Source organism: Girardinichthys multiradiatus, chromosome 2 (genome assembly GCF_021462225.1).
Source record: "Girardinichthys multiradiatus isolate DD_20200921_A chromosome 2, DD_fGirMul_XY1, whole genome shotgun sequence".
Lineage (NCBI taxonomy): Eukaryota > Metazoa > Chordata > Actinopteri > Cyprinodontiformes > Goodeidae > Girardinichthys > Girardinichthys multiradiatus.
In genome coordinates this window covers 8,627,864-8,642,918 of record NC_061795.1, presented here as the reverse complement: position 1 = coordinate 8,642,918, position 15,055 = coordinate 8,627,864, and the positions used below count along the sequence as shown (strand labels likewise).

General features: G+C 40.9%; 1 protein-coding gene across 1 annotated transcript in view; it reads right to left on the bottom strand.

Moving 5' to 3' along the window:
* The window catches only part of cadps2 (Ca++-dependent secretion activator 2), a 347,960-nt gene that overhangs the window by 146,156 nt on the left and 186,749 nt on the right, over positions 1 to 15,055 (bottom strand). Inside the window, exons 13-14 of the mRNA XM_047345888.1 lie at positions 14,132 to 14,319; positions 156 to 257 (exon numbers count right to left, since the gene is read on the bottom strand). Of these exons, the coding sequence (XP_047201844.1) occupies positions 156 to 257; positions 14,132 to 14,319 (290 nt within the window). The remainder of the gene's footprint in view (positions 1 to 155; positions 258 to 14,131; positions 14,320 to 15,055) is intronic.

Genomic DNA, 15,055 nt, shown 5'->3' with positions numbered 1-15,055 from the left:
CTCTCAGAGCTTCCATCAGCTTTTAGCTTAAGGGACATCTGGAAGTCAGACCCCAAGAGACTAATATCCTCTCATTCCAATTTTATTGAAACTCAGTGAAAAATCAATTTAAAGAGAAAAATGTTTCCATCGTGTCATTCCAATAATGTTCATACCTAAAGTGGGTTATCTGGTTCTCCAACAAAACAATGAGACGACTTCTGATGGCCTCAAACTGCTCCTTCTCCTCCAAAGTCACTGTCCCAGTCCCATCGGGCCTAAGGAGACAAAAGAATCAGACACAAGACACTATCAGCTGAATCTGCTGACACATAACAGCTGCAAAACACCAACTTGTGGAAGAAAGCAGCCGGACATGAGGACAATATGTAATCATCAAAAAACATAAACATCAATATTAAAATCTATGCTACATTTTAAATATAAGTCAGCAGGAGAGAGGAATGTCAATTGCTACATACTGACTTACATTGAAATACCAGGACAATGTTAAATATCTTCAATGCAAAAACATATCTAGTTATGTCATGAGTTCTTTAAAGCAATATTTTAATATGCAGAATTAATGTTAATCTGTAAACTAATATTTCATCTCAACCTAAAGTGAACAAACAGAAGAACAAAATAAACTGTTTTTACTGCCTTCCTCATGCAGTGCCACCTAAAGGTTCTGGAGATCTTTTCAACATATTTTACACTGTTGAACAGTTTTTCTGCAATTGTTTGTCAAACCCCAAAAAAATTCTAATAAAAAAAGTTTGAAACTAGGGACTGATTCTCTAAATAAACTTGCAACAGTAGAATGGGCACCTATTGGCTAAATCTACCACTGCTTGTTCAGTTTGAATATTTTTATTAATTTGATCACCAGAACATTTCACCAACTTTTCTCAAGCAACCTCTCAACAAATGTCCTCCTTTAGAAATAAGAGAAAATGGCAAAATGAGACCTATCTAAACTTCAATAGGGACAATCTTGTTGGCAAAGAGCAAAGTCCCAATGCATGTAAAAAGTTGCCAGCTCCAAATCTGTCTTGTGCTTAAAAAACCTCCATGTGCACACGAGCCTCTCAGATCCAGGAAGCAGTGGAAAGGTTCAGCAGCATTACATCATTACTCTGCAGATATGATGTAGGCATTTTTCTCTGCACAAAAAAACTGTTGTTAGATAATGTTAGCCTATCTGGTTTCAGAGAGCAGCAGTGAGATAGTTACTTTTAGTCTGAAATGGCCCTGAGCAAACAGAACAAACCCAACATCTCCAATATAACAACTTGGCTTAATCTCAAATTACGCAAAACCAAATTATTCAATAAACTATAGTTCTCTCTGCTTTTTTGCCCTTTGGTGTTCGGGATTCTTCATTTCTTTACATCTTCCAACTACTCTGGAATTTGCCTTTCAACAAAATAAGGCTCAACTCGTTCATTTGGTGTGAAACCTCACTTTGTTTGCAGTTGTTTGATGTCTGAAAGGCTACAGCCATACAGCAGACATGCTGGTTGTTTGTGTAGAAGGCATGTAGTGAACAGCGAGTTTTGCGGTTACGTCATTTTGTGGAGTTTGTTTATTGTCTGACTCAACTGCCTTTAGTTTAAACTGTTTTCGGTGTTTGTATCAGGCCTGCTGAGGTGGTGGTCCCCCTTCATAAGAAGGGTGACCGGAGGGTGTGTTCCATCTACAGGGCGATCACACTTCTCAGCCTCCCTGGTAAGGCCTATGCCAGGGGATTGGAGAGGAGAGTCCGGCCGATAGTCGAACCTCGGCTTCAGGAGGAACAGTGTGGTTTTTGTCCCGGCCGTGGAACACTGGACCAGCTCTATACCCTCTACAGGGTACTTGAGGGATCATGGGAGTTTGCCCAACCGGTCCACATGTGTTTTGTGGACCTGGACAAAGCATTTGACTGCGTCCCTCGTGATGCCCTGTGGGGGGTGCTCCACGAGTATGGAATCGGGGGCTCTTTATTAGGGGCCATCCGGTCCCTGTACAAGCAGAGCAGGAGTTTGGTCCGCATTGCCGGCACTAAGTCGGACTTGTTCCCGGTGCATGTTGGACTCCGGCAGGGCTGCCCTTTGTCACCGGTCCTGTTCATAACTTTTATGGACAGGATTTCTAGGCGCAGCCAAGGGCCGGAGGGGGTCTGGTTTGGGGACCAGTGGATTTCGTCTCTTCTTTTTGCAGATGACGTGGTCCTGCTGGCCTCCTCTAGCCAAGACCTACAGCATGCGCTGGGGCGGTTCACAGCCGAGTGTGAAGCGGCTGGGAAGAAGATCAGCTCCTCCGAGTCAGAGGCCATGGTACCCGACCGGAAAAGGGAAAAGCGAAGCTCTCGGTTTACCGGTCAGCCTACAATTCTACCCTCACCTATGGCCATGAACTTTGGGTCATGACCGAAAGAACGAGATCCCGGATACAAGCGGCGGAAATGAGCTTCCTCCGTAGGGTGGCCGGGCACTCCCTTAGAGATAGGGTGAGGAGCTCGGCCATCCGGGAGGGTCTTGGAGTAGAGCCGCTGCTCCTCCACATCGAGAGGAGCCAGTTGAGGTGGCTCGGGCATCTATACGGGATGCCTCCTGGACGCCTTCCTCGGGAGATGTTCCAGGCATGTCCCACCGGAAGGAGGCCCAGGGGAGGACCCAGGACACGCTGGAGGGACTATGTCTCTCGGCTGGCCTGGGAACGCCTTCGGCTCCCCCCGGAGGAGCTGGAGGAGGTGTCTGGGGAGAGGGACGTCTGGATGTCTCTGCTGAGTCTGCTGCCCCTGCAATCCGGTCCTGGACAAGTGGAAGACGACGAGTACGAGTAGAAATGGTTTATATCAGCTTTTAGCCAGCTTTTTAGCCTACCATTTCTGTCGATACCACATATGTGTATGTTTAACTAATGGAACTTGCAGTAAAGAAAGTAGAAGAAAACAAAAGTTAAATTCTGTCCCCAGTACAGGGGATTGGGCGTATGAGGCTAGAGTTTGTATTTATGTATTTATTTTTATTTGAGTTTTTCCAAATGTATTTTTTGAAAGCATTCTACAGTAAGTAAATATTTAAATAATTCTGTACTATATTGTTTGTAATTTTGTTCACATTTTATTCATGGTTGGTTATTATATTTTCTTGCATTAGAGGTGCACCTTTAATGTGTCCTGTCACTGAAACCATTTCATGTGCTCATTGACTCGACTATTATGGGGGTGGGTCACTAGCGTTTTATTAATTCGCTGTTATTCATTGTTTCTCTCGCTCTTTCAACCATCTTCTCTGCTTAAAACACTCAAGCTCACTAAAAGTCCTCCTCACAACTCTTAAAATCTCCTTACGTTAGGAGCTCTCTTAAGGCCTCAGGATTTTTTGTGAATTACTTTTACTGAAGGAAAATTCTAAGAAAAATCTTGAAATTCAAAAAAGAATTTTGTTAGAATGATGTCACTAGGAGCTACATTTAGTCTTAAGTTTCTTTGTAAATACGGGCCCTGATGATTTACAACCACAGAGATCAAACAGTTGGTTATTTCTAGAATAATAGAGGGAGTACTTATTTTCAGGTTTGGTCATTTATATTGCTTTACAAATACACAGCACACAGAACATTTATTTAGGATTTTTCTTACTGGCTAACAAAAAAGAAAAGTATTTTATTTATACGAAAAAAGCTAGAATTCAAAAACCTGTATTAGTAAATTGTCTTTATATGCTGCCTTAATTTTTTCTGCAGACATTGCGACATAAAATGATGAGGCAGGTGAGAATGTTACAGATTTAGATGTGGAAGGGATTTGAAACACCAAAAAGCAAAAGACACAGTCAGAAAAGATTAAAGGAACAATGAACATGATTTCAAACAGCTCAGGGTCTGTCTTTGCCTTTGCTTTCTGTCTCATTCTTACAAGTCAGAATGGCTTGTTTTTGCTAAACAAACCAATCAAGCTGCTACACATTCCATCATGACCTCAGAGTCAACCAATCAAACAAGGAGCGTCTCCGACTCATCTCACTCTTCACAACCCATCTGGCTGGGAGCAGGAGAGGAAGAAAAAATTTTTTTTGTTGAATGCTTCATTAATGTTTTTAAAACCTCCGCTCCCCTCTTGCCTTCGTCTGAATAGGCACTCTGGTGAAAAAGGGAAAAAATGCAATCAGTACTCAGAGCAACCAGCCTTGACTTTTTGGGCTTTTTCTGTGCAGCTAAAAGAGAAAACAGCCTCTCCAAACGGCACTTGCGGTCGCTGGAGGGGAGAAGCGCGGAGGTTGTCTGTTAATGAGTTGTTCTTATAAAAGCCTTCACTGGTTCAGCCTCTGACCATGGCGCGTTGAGTACCAACAACTGTGCTCAGCTTCTGTTGACGTGTTCCCAACTAACCAAAGTCGAAACTAACAGCAGGACAAAAAAGCAGCAGAAAGTTTGGAACACAGTCAGCTGAATTTAGGAAACTTTCAATTAATCAAAACATGGATAACACATTTACCTCACAGCCTCACCATGTTAAAGAACACAGCAGGAACACACTGTATTAGTACAAATACACTGCTGTTATCTAGTCTGCCAAATTGCTTTACTGATGTATGAATTAATTTGTTGTCTAAATCTGCTCATGTCAGAACAGCCTATGCTTTCTGTGGTGAAAACCAACATCAAGCATTAGAGGTTCACATGGAAAAGAGAAAAAACGTTCTACAGGTTCTTTGGTAGTTTTGAATTCCAAGATTATTACTATTTAGGAATCAACACAGATGTCTCTGACCTTCACCCGATTTCTATCAAACAAAAAAATGTACATCAAAGCACAGGTTATGTTTTTTATAGACTGGGAACGATGGAAGTTCTTAGTTTTGATACATTTAAGGAAGATGAACAAAGTAAATCTGGTTGTTGATTACTGAGTCAGCTGGTTAGAGCTGATAGAGGGAAAACTGATGGATTCTGACCTCTGGCAGACAAATTTGTGGATTTGTGGAAGTATGATAAACTACATAACATGTAGCAGCAAAATAAATCTATCACAAACACTGTAGTTTATTAGAGATGAAGAATATAAAATACCAAACTGAATCAAATCACCACTTTCAGCAAAACAGTAACGAAACCAATTTATACAAAAAATATTTCAACTAGGACAGAATTCTATTAATTACATAGGTTAAAACTGCATATTCATTAAAAATATTTCTTAAATACATTCTGCAAAATTACAACAAATTAGGCCTTTGCAACGCTTCAGTTTTATTGGAAGATTCCAGCAGGTCATCATGCATTGTGTGAAATAATCACCACTGCTCCTCATCTTCATTCTTCATTTTTACATTATGACAGCAGGATTTTCGGCACATAAGCGCAATTTCTAAAACCAGTGGTTCCCTAAATCTGTCAGTGCATTACCACTCACTCAGCAAGGCAATTATTTAACAAGCGCTGCTTAATCCCGAGGGGACAAGGGAAGTGGGTGTGTGTGTGCTTACCTTTTCTGATTTTAATGTGGAAAGAGCTTAATTCACTCTATAAACCCCCACCATTTGACTGGCAAATGAAGACATGATGGGTGTGCGATCGGTGAGAAGAGCTTGGTGGTTGGGTAGATGGAGAGCTGGCCCCGGGCACCAAACCCTCGGTGTTAACGCCAGCTGTACTGTAATCCGAGTTGTTCCTATTCATTAAATGATCAGTCTGCAGCCCGGGGTCAGATGTCAAAATGAAAACTGACTGATCAGTTTTACAGCCCTTCTTACTTCTAAATGAAAACAAATTCGAATGGATTTTGAAAGTAATGTAAGCCAATCAATTTCAGCTGTTGGATAAAATTCTGTTTAAACGAATCCAACAGCATACACTACATTTAATGTATACACATAAATAGACTGTGGATCCATTTTATGCCTGAGACGCCAAAGGGATGTTTTCTAGCATACTGTTTGCGTGGATCACTCCACACCCACACATGCTAATAGCCAAATGCTGGTTCATATTTATCAGTATTTGTCTGTTTTGCTTGGATAGTGATGCCAGGTACAAAAGCTTCAGAGAAAAAGTAACTCATCAACCAACTGTAATTTTATGTAACTAAAAAACTGAAAATGTAGAGAGCATTAATTTATTAATTATTTTGACTTTTTCTGTAAATATTTGTAAATAAATAAATTACAGCAACACGTTCTCACTAAATTTTCATGTCAATGCTAAGCCTGTTTGGTACCAAACAGGCTTGCAAAACAGTTGCAAAAACGCTTCTCAACATGAGTGCTGGCCTCCTTGAGTGATTTGCTTTTTTATTTTATAACTGACTAAATGTTGCTAAGAATAATAGTCAATAAATCAGATTTAAAAAAGGTTTGACAAGCCACTTTGTCTGGGTCCCACAGCTTCCTTTAAAAACTTAACTAAGGAGAAATGAACACAAAAGCTCAGGGAAATCTCCTAAAGTGTGACAGTAGTGACTCAAAAAAAAATTTAGCAGGTTGGAAGATGAACATTTTTTCTTATTAAGAAAACAAGCTCATCATGAGCTTTCAAATGATACATGAAACTCAATTTGTGCCCCAAATGAGAAGCGGCCTCCACCTCCCAGGAATCGAATTACATCAGAAAATAAATTACTAGGGGAGCATGCTGGCAGGGAGCCAAAGGCAAAGCGGACAGAGCTCGGAGAAACAAAACAGTGCAGTGTTTGGTTTGTTAGCTCTCACAGCAGAGCAGGGAGCGACAGCTTGTTGAGGATCAGACACATTGTTGCTGCTAAATGAAGCGATCATGTTGTAGGCGAGGCTGCTGTCAGCAAGCGGCTCTGGGGCTTTTTAGAAGGAACGGGGGGGTGTCTGTCAGCCTGACATTCAGTGTCTATGGAGACTTCTGTTAGCGTGTTTACACTGGATGCTGCTGGAGTGTAAATGATAAGAACCGCATCCGCCCGCGGCTTCCATCAAACCCTTTGGCCGTTTGTTGCGGATGGCAACTGATTGGAGTCGTCACAAGTCGAGCTCAGTGAGCGCTGTGGCACAGTACTGGGTGTGGATGCCACTTCACCTTAAGAGGTCCAGAACGGAGAAGAAGTTGAGAGACAGGTGATCTTATGTGTCACTTTCCTCCTCCAAATCACCTCTGTGGATACAGCCAGTTCCTGTATGCAAGGCTGTGGGAGGTTAAACCCTTGTCACATCCTGTGTCTGTGTGGTGTGGATGGCTCAGAAAAGAGAAGATCTGACTTGACAAGTGAGAGGGAGGCAAGCACCCTCCTCCTTGCTCTTGTAATGCTCCTTTAACCCTGATTTCAGTTAAAATGCAGCCACCTCACCGAACCTTCACCCAGCAGACAGCTCGCTCAGATGTAGCTGATCAGTCCAAACTGGCAGCTTTAAACTCTTCATGCTTTAATAAACACACTAAATTGACTGCAATTATCCCCTTTCAGCTATGACCAAATAGCATAAGAGACGTGAAGCTTTGTTACTGGAAAGAAACGAAATCTGCTTAGTTAAGTATTGATATTACTTAACTTTTACTTACTGATTTTCAATACTGGAGAAATTTCTTTTCAACATCTGCAATGTTCAGAAGCAGCTTTGTCCCCTTATCAAAATTATGTCTGGAGATGCACAGACTTCCAATTTTCACTGCAGGTTCTGAGGCTGATTTTCTTTCTAAGGATATCAACATGTTAGAACTCAAATGAAGACTAAATGTACCTCAGTTTCCTTGAACACGGTAGTATTGTAAATTTCAAGAGAAAATGAAAGCTGCAAGCAGCATTGGGCGGCCCTCGCAGCTCGTCTCGGGACCAAGGGAGTTCAGCATCACCACCTTCACGTGTTTGGCAAGCCTGCTGACACAAGCTGCATGTGGCCGCTAGGCGCCAATATAAGCAAGCCTTGACATTAAGGCTTGCTAAGGCAGGCTCAGTTCAGCTCTGGCAAGAAGTCTTAAAATTTTGGCAGCAATCCGACCTTCCTGGTGGAAGCTGTGGTCACTTTCTGTTTGGTGGCAAAGGATTACTGGAGACTTTCTGTAGTGTTTTGTAAATGTCATCTGAAATTATATCCGTTATTAGACAAAGTTTGAAACTTCAACATACTTTCATTAAGGGGGCAGTTTGACCTTGTGTGTGGAAGTTAGACATTCATCTTTCATGGCGAGAAGTCATATTTTGAGGCTTGGCCACGCCCAGTGCATCTATTAACAGTCAGTATTAAAATAACCACCTCAGCATCATTAAATAATTTACTCTCTCAAGTAATGATCAGCCTAATGCTTGACACAGCACAAAAATCCATAAGTGTAAAAAAGTCAATTCCTTCCTGAAGTAGCTAACTGCGCTTGCCCTATCTAGTAGAAAAACCTTAAGCAGAGATTCAGTTTGAGACATTTTATTTCTGTCCTCCTCAGGTGGTAATGGGTGCAGCCAGCAAATGCTGAAACAAACTTATAACTAAAAAAATCTTGACAATTAAAGAGAAGTTAAATATGCCTAAATAAATAAATGAAGTCAACAAAGGTCAGTGCAAACTCATTCATGTCATAAATATGTCAGGATCTTCCATTTAATGAAGTTAACAATATTAAACAGAACCCCCTACAGACAGACTAACTCATAATGGGTTCTGCCACAGAGCAACATGATAGCAAAGCTCCTTCTTTATGATTTGTTCATGAAGTTTTAGTAACATGAATAAGGTACAGGTTAACTTTCTTTAAATCCACTAATCTAGTTTTGCACACTGTGAAATAAAAACCTTAATTTCAGGATCCCTCACATTGACATAGAAAACAAACAAATTAGCTCAATTTTGCACATCTCTTAAGAAAAAAGGTGGTCAGAGAAATCGTTATAGGTTTAATTCTTATTCCAATGGTTGGAAGCAACTTCTCCAGCAACAGTTTTCACTGTGAAAATTAAATATAAGTTTCCATTCATGCAGTATTTAGTTGAACATAATGGCCTAGTACTGCTAGTTTCTACAAATCTCCTGTTACCTAGCAGGTAGAAAAATTTGTATAACCTGCTTCCTCTATTTAACCAACTGCTGATCATTAAACTGACCAGTGAACATGGAACAAAATTGTTGCCGTTAAAAGGACCAACAGGGACACCTATCTGTGAATCAGTGGTGATTTACTGTAACCTACACACAAAATGAAGCTTCACTTATTAAATTAGACTAATTTTGAGCCCAACTGGTCGGTTGCAGTACACTATATTCACTTTATTAGAAATATAAAAGTTTTTTTTATATTAGCTGATGCTAATATTACTTACTACATAGCTAATTGAAATGATTAACAATTAATCATGATGACAACTAAGTTTTGGAATCAAAGACAGAACCACGCACAAATTAAGCACAGTATAATATTGCTTGCATGCATTTGTCGAGTTTTTTTTTTTTGTGTGGTTGATTCATTCTGTTTCTCCTCTCAAAAAAGCCCTCCAGGGAGATTTACATTTCTACAATTAATTCTTTTTTCTTGCCACCACTAAGCCTGCCAGCAATCCAAAATCTCTTTCCCCCTTTCTACACCCACTCAGGCGAGTCCTGAATGAACATTTATTCAAATTAGAGCTCCAACTGACAAAAAGCCAGTTCCAGTAATCCCTCCTGCCCTGCGTCGGGTAATATCTGATGATTAACTGAAGAAGCTAATCATTGCACTTTCTAATTGACTAAATGAGTTGACAAAGAGAAAAAGCACATATATCAGTAATTACCTGCCTATTAAGAGCAGAGGGGTGCTGGAAGTGAAGAGGAGATTCAACGAGCTGAAATGATGGTAAACAATGTGACAAGCAACAATTGTAAGTCCTTCTTGGACGGTTTGTTACTTATCAGAGCTGCCATCAGAGGTAGAAAAGTAAAGCTGCAACTTCTAAATTAACATTTTATTTATTACAGCATGATACATTATGACTGACATTGGCACAAGTAGGGAGAGGCTTTCATGAAAACAGCTTTTGTGCCCACCCACCCTTGAATTGTATATTGCCACCATACAAACAGAAGTCCTTAAAATGAGATGCCTAGTCTAATATTTACCAACAATTTTTCCTGTTTGCCTTTGTGAAATGACATCATGATTTCTGATGCAAACCAGATATGGCAGCAGCATTGTGGACACAATTTAATTTAAATAGAAACTTGTAATCCAATTTGCAGAAAAAAGCGAGTCCTTTAGATATTAGATTTAAAAGAGGTGGTGATTAATAGAATCTCAGCTGGTTAACTAGCCTGCAGTCCAGTTTAAACTGTACCATTGCATCACAAAAATTATATGTTGTATTATATGTAATATACAGCTTGTTAGTGTGTTGCATAAACTCACCTCACATGGATGAAAGCATGTGTTGCTCTTAACTCTCTATGTAACCCTTTTGCATTTTGATTGTACAATACATTTGTGATAATGTTGGTGAATGTGGCAACTTGCGATAAATAAACAAACATGTAACTAAACATCCCTAATGTGTTTCTGCTTTGGTTAAGTGTAAAAGTAGCTTAACCAGCTACTAGAAAAAAGCAAAACTTTGTGGTTTCCATTTCAACAAAATAGTTTTATTGAAGATTATGTACTGGACATCTCCTAGTCTGGCAAAGGAACAACTTAGCTGTAGTATCCTAATGACCCCCTGAAACATTTCAACAGGCATGAACAAGTATATTAGTGGCACAGAAAGATTAAATGCATGATACTTATATAAATAGCTAATATATACTGCATTGCAAACAGTTCTTATGATACTGATATTGTATAGAGTACAATAAGCACATTCCACTTTGCAAGAGCTTCACATTGTAAATCCACTAGTAACTGACCTCAGATAAAAAGTAATCATAAACGATGAACTTCTATTTAACTAACCATTCATTAAAAAACTGACCACCATAAAAAGGTTTATAAAATAGTATGAAACGACTTAAAATTTCAAAGTTTCATTTCTTTTAAGAGAGCAGAGATTTGTTTAGATCTATCCACTGCTGGCTACTGACTAGCTGTTTACTGAACCTCACTGTGTAAGTTCCAAAACCAAAGCCAATCAGAATTTACTACAGAATATTCTCTGCAGCAACGTTGCATATATGTTTTCAAAGTGTGGGCCTAAGCCCATCTGCACCAGTAGCTTGTCTAGTGGGATATGCACTGACTGCATCAAATATCCTTAATAGTAAAAAATGTAAATCCTTGTCACCTTGAACTGATGATAGGAAAGTTGGTCAAAGGTTGGCATTAGGTTTTGAGGATAGTATTTCTGAGTAGACCTATAAAAAATATTTGCAGTAACATCTGTGAACAAAGTGTTTGATTCTGGCTCTTATTTTACCTTGACTTTGCGTACAAAAAGATTGTGTAATTTGCCACCCAGATCAATGGGCTTCTATCAATGGAACTATATTGTCTGTGTTTCCCAAGACAAACGGATATTCCTATTTAAGTTTGCTGGATTTCATAGCAAACTGAATTGGTGAAGAGATCTTTTTTTAGTCTAAGATACAAGATGGCAATCGCTGATGGCAACCTCTGATCTTTGCTCCCTCGTTTTCTGCGTGTTTTTGTGGTGTTTCATCCACCATTCGGGGGTCTCATTCAGCAGAGAGGAACTTCTAAACATCAGACAGTCTTCTCTTGGCATTTTTTCACCATCATTCATTGATGAAAGCTTCATAGAGATCCTGGCCAGCAGAGTGGTGGCTCTGTATGGGCTATACCGCTGGAGACGGCGGAGAGGGAAGAGAGCTGGCGTGCTCGTGAAGCTCCGACAGCGGTGACTACGCTCATCCTTGCCTTCAATCCACCTCTCAAATGTGCGTTCCCTGGCCAACAAGATGGATGAACTGCTTCTCCTCACCTGTAAAAACTCGGACCTCCACGGATCAGCTTTCAGTTGTTCAGAGCGGACCACGGACTTATCAGGGAAAAGGCGAGGAGGCGGAATCTGCTTTTATATAAACAAAGGTTGGTGCAGAGATATGAAAGTGTTGAAGAAGACATGTAGTCCTCACCTGGAGTAATTTCTCATAAACTGTAAGCGGTTTCTTTCACAGAGGAAGTTCTCCTTGTTTGTATTGGTTGGCGCTTACAAACCTTCTCAAGACTCCATTTCAGATGCTGAAAACAACTGTCTGAGCTGCTAACAGACACGGAGAAAAAACACCCAGAGTCTCTCATCATTGTTCTTGGGGATTTTAACAGTGCAAACCTCTCCAATGAACTTGCACATTAAGTGTCCCACCAGGGATAAAAACACTCTGGATCACTGCTACGCAACTTTAAAGGATGCATATCATGCTGTCACCAGGGCAGCTTTGGGACTTTCTGACCACTCTCAGGTTCACCTCATTCCAACCTACAGGCAGAAATTTAAGGTTTCAAACCTGTGGTTCAGACTGTTGAGAAGTGGACTGTTGAGTCAAAGTAGATGTCACAGGCCTGATTTGACTTAAAACTTCAGCCACTGATTTAAACCAACTTACTGAGGTTATTACATCATACATCAGTTTCTGTAAGAACGTGTGTGCAGACCAAGACCTTATGCACATCTAATAACAATTAACCTTGGTTCACTTCTCATCTGAGAAAGCTAGACAGGGATAAGGAAATGGGGACTAGGACTGGGCCCTGTGTAAGCAGGCCAGGAACAAACTGACCAAGGAGATCAAAGCAGCGAAGAGAAGATACAGTCAGAAGATAAAGAAATACTTCTCACATGGAGATGCTTCTGCTGTTTGGAATGGTTTGAAAAACCTGACTGATTACAATTAGGTTCCTCTTGCCCTGAGCAGAATCCTTGCCTGGCAAATCAGCTGAATGGCTTCTACTCCAGGTATGAAAAGCAGCTGTTCACACCTCAACTAAACTCCTCCAAATCCCATTCAGACAACTTCTTGCCATACACTAACCACCCCCGTACCTTCAGACCCTCCGCCTGCTCTAAGAATTTCAGAGGAAGTTGTAAATAGGTCCTTCACCGCCTGAAAACAAGGAAGGCCTCAGAATCTTATAATGTCTCTACATCATGCCTGAGAGCCTGCGCAGACCAGGTGGCACCCATCTTCACTGAGACCTTTAACAAGTCACTGGAGCTGTGTGAGGTTCCATCCTGCTTCAAACTATCCACCATTATCCCACTACCCAAGAAACCCACCATCACAGGATAAACAACTACAGGTCTGTCGCTCTGATATCTGAGGTCATAAAATCCTTTGAGCGACTGGTGTTGAAGCACCTGAAGGACATCACAGGCCCCCTGCTAGACCCCATCCAGTTTGTCTACCCGGCAAACAGGTCGGCAGATCAATTTGGGACTACACTTCATCCTGCAACACCTCGACCACCCGGCACGCCAGGATCCTGTTTATGGACTTCAGCTCAGCCTTCAACACCATCAGCCCAGACATCATCAACCAGAAGCTCATCTAGCTCAAGGTGCCGGCTTCCGTCTGTCAGTTGATCACCAGCTTCCTGAAGGACCGGCAGCAGCAGGTGAGGCTGGATTATCAGCACCGTCGCCCCACAGGGGTGTGTTCTCCCCCACTCCTCTTCTCCCTCTACACAAATAACTGCACCTCAGCAGACCCATCTGTGAAACTCCTGAAGTTTTCAGATGACACAACTGTTATTCGACTGATCCAGGACTGATCCAGAACAGTGATGAGTCTGCTCCTGTTCCACATACTTTCCAAGTCTATGTATCAGTATGCTATGATCAACCATGCAAAATGGGTTAGCTACGCATTAGGGATGCCCCGATGCTAGTATCAGTATGGGGTACCAATGCCATGTATGTGTACACGTACTTGTGTTGATATAGGAATCAATACCAGCGTAGTAGGAGCCTTATTTTCCCTCAAACAGCCAGGATTATTGTGCACTCAAATACTTATGCAGAGTAAGCAGTGGCAATAAACCATAAAATGAATGCAAGCCACATAAAAAAGAAGAGGATGAATATGATCAAATTCTTCACTATGTTTAAGTTCCTATCCGTATTGGTACTCTGTATCAGCAAGTACTAAAATGTAAGTACTTGTACTCTGTTAGGAAAAATCTGGTATCAGCACATTCCTCCTAGGGATCAAATGCTTTTGCCTGAAATGGTAGACAATTCCATGACCATAGTTACTCTTTGGCAATATTATTATTATTGTTTAGGTACCTGTTTCCATGGATATGTGAGGCACAGAAAGCATAGCTGTAATGTAGCAGCATGGGGTCAACCAGCACGCTGTTCTCCGCATAGTCCATAAGATCCTTAAGGTAGCTCAGGTGGCGGTGGCAACCTCGGACACCATACCGAGCACAGTACTCATCCAGGACAAACACTTGGCCAGGACTGAACCAACCCTGAGAAGCAAACATAGGTGTGAAGATTAAATTACAAATGGTAAAAATTTGCTGCTACATACTGTATGCATTTGTGGGTCTCTGTAAGGCAGAACTCTTTGTTCCTTGGCCTGGTTTGGAGTTCCTAGTCCATCAAATTTAAAGGACCTAGTTTGAAGGATTATTCAAAGAAACAAAAATAATAACTGTTTTTGTCTGAGATGAACGCAAAAATATAAGTGCCTTCAAAAAAGTATGGCTGGACAAGAGCATTATAGCTCTTAAAACATCATAACACAAATAAACGGAGTAAGGGAGTAAAAGGTTAACCTAACAACTATTTATCCTCTATACAAGTTAAAAAGAATATAAAAGAAAAGGCAGAAAGGTTTGGAACAACTTGAAGATCCTGAGATCTACATTAGTTAATTTATCCTGTGTGTAATCACTAAATTAGGCATGAAGCATACAACGCTAATTAAGATTCTGCTCTGAAGAAACATTAACAAATTAGCACCTCCGCTGAGCTGGTTCCACATACTGCTTCACACACACACACACACACACACACACACACACACACAGCTCCTTCTGCCTGTCAGACCATGGCTCTGCGCCTGGTGACCCAGGAAGGAAGATGAGCAGCTACTGTTTCACCTTTAGAACAGTTGGTTCCCTCAGAAGGCCAAAACGTAATGACTGGTGCACATTTAAATATAAAAAGACATTCTGTAAGCTAAAACAAAAACAGCAGATA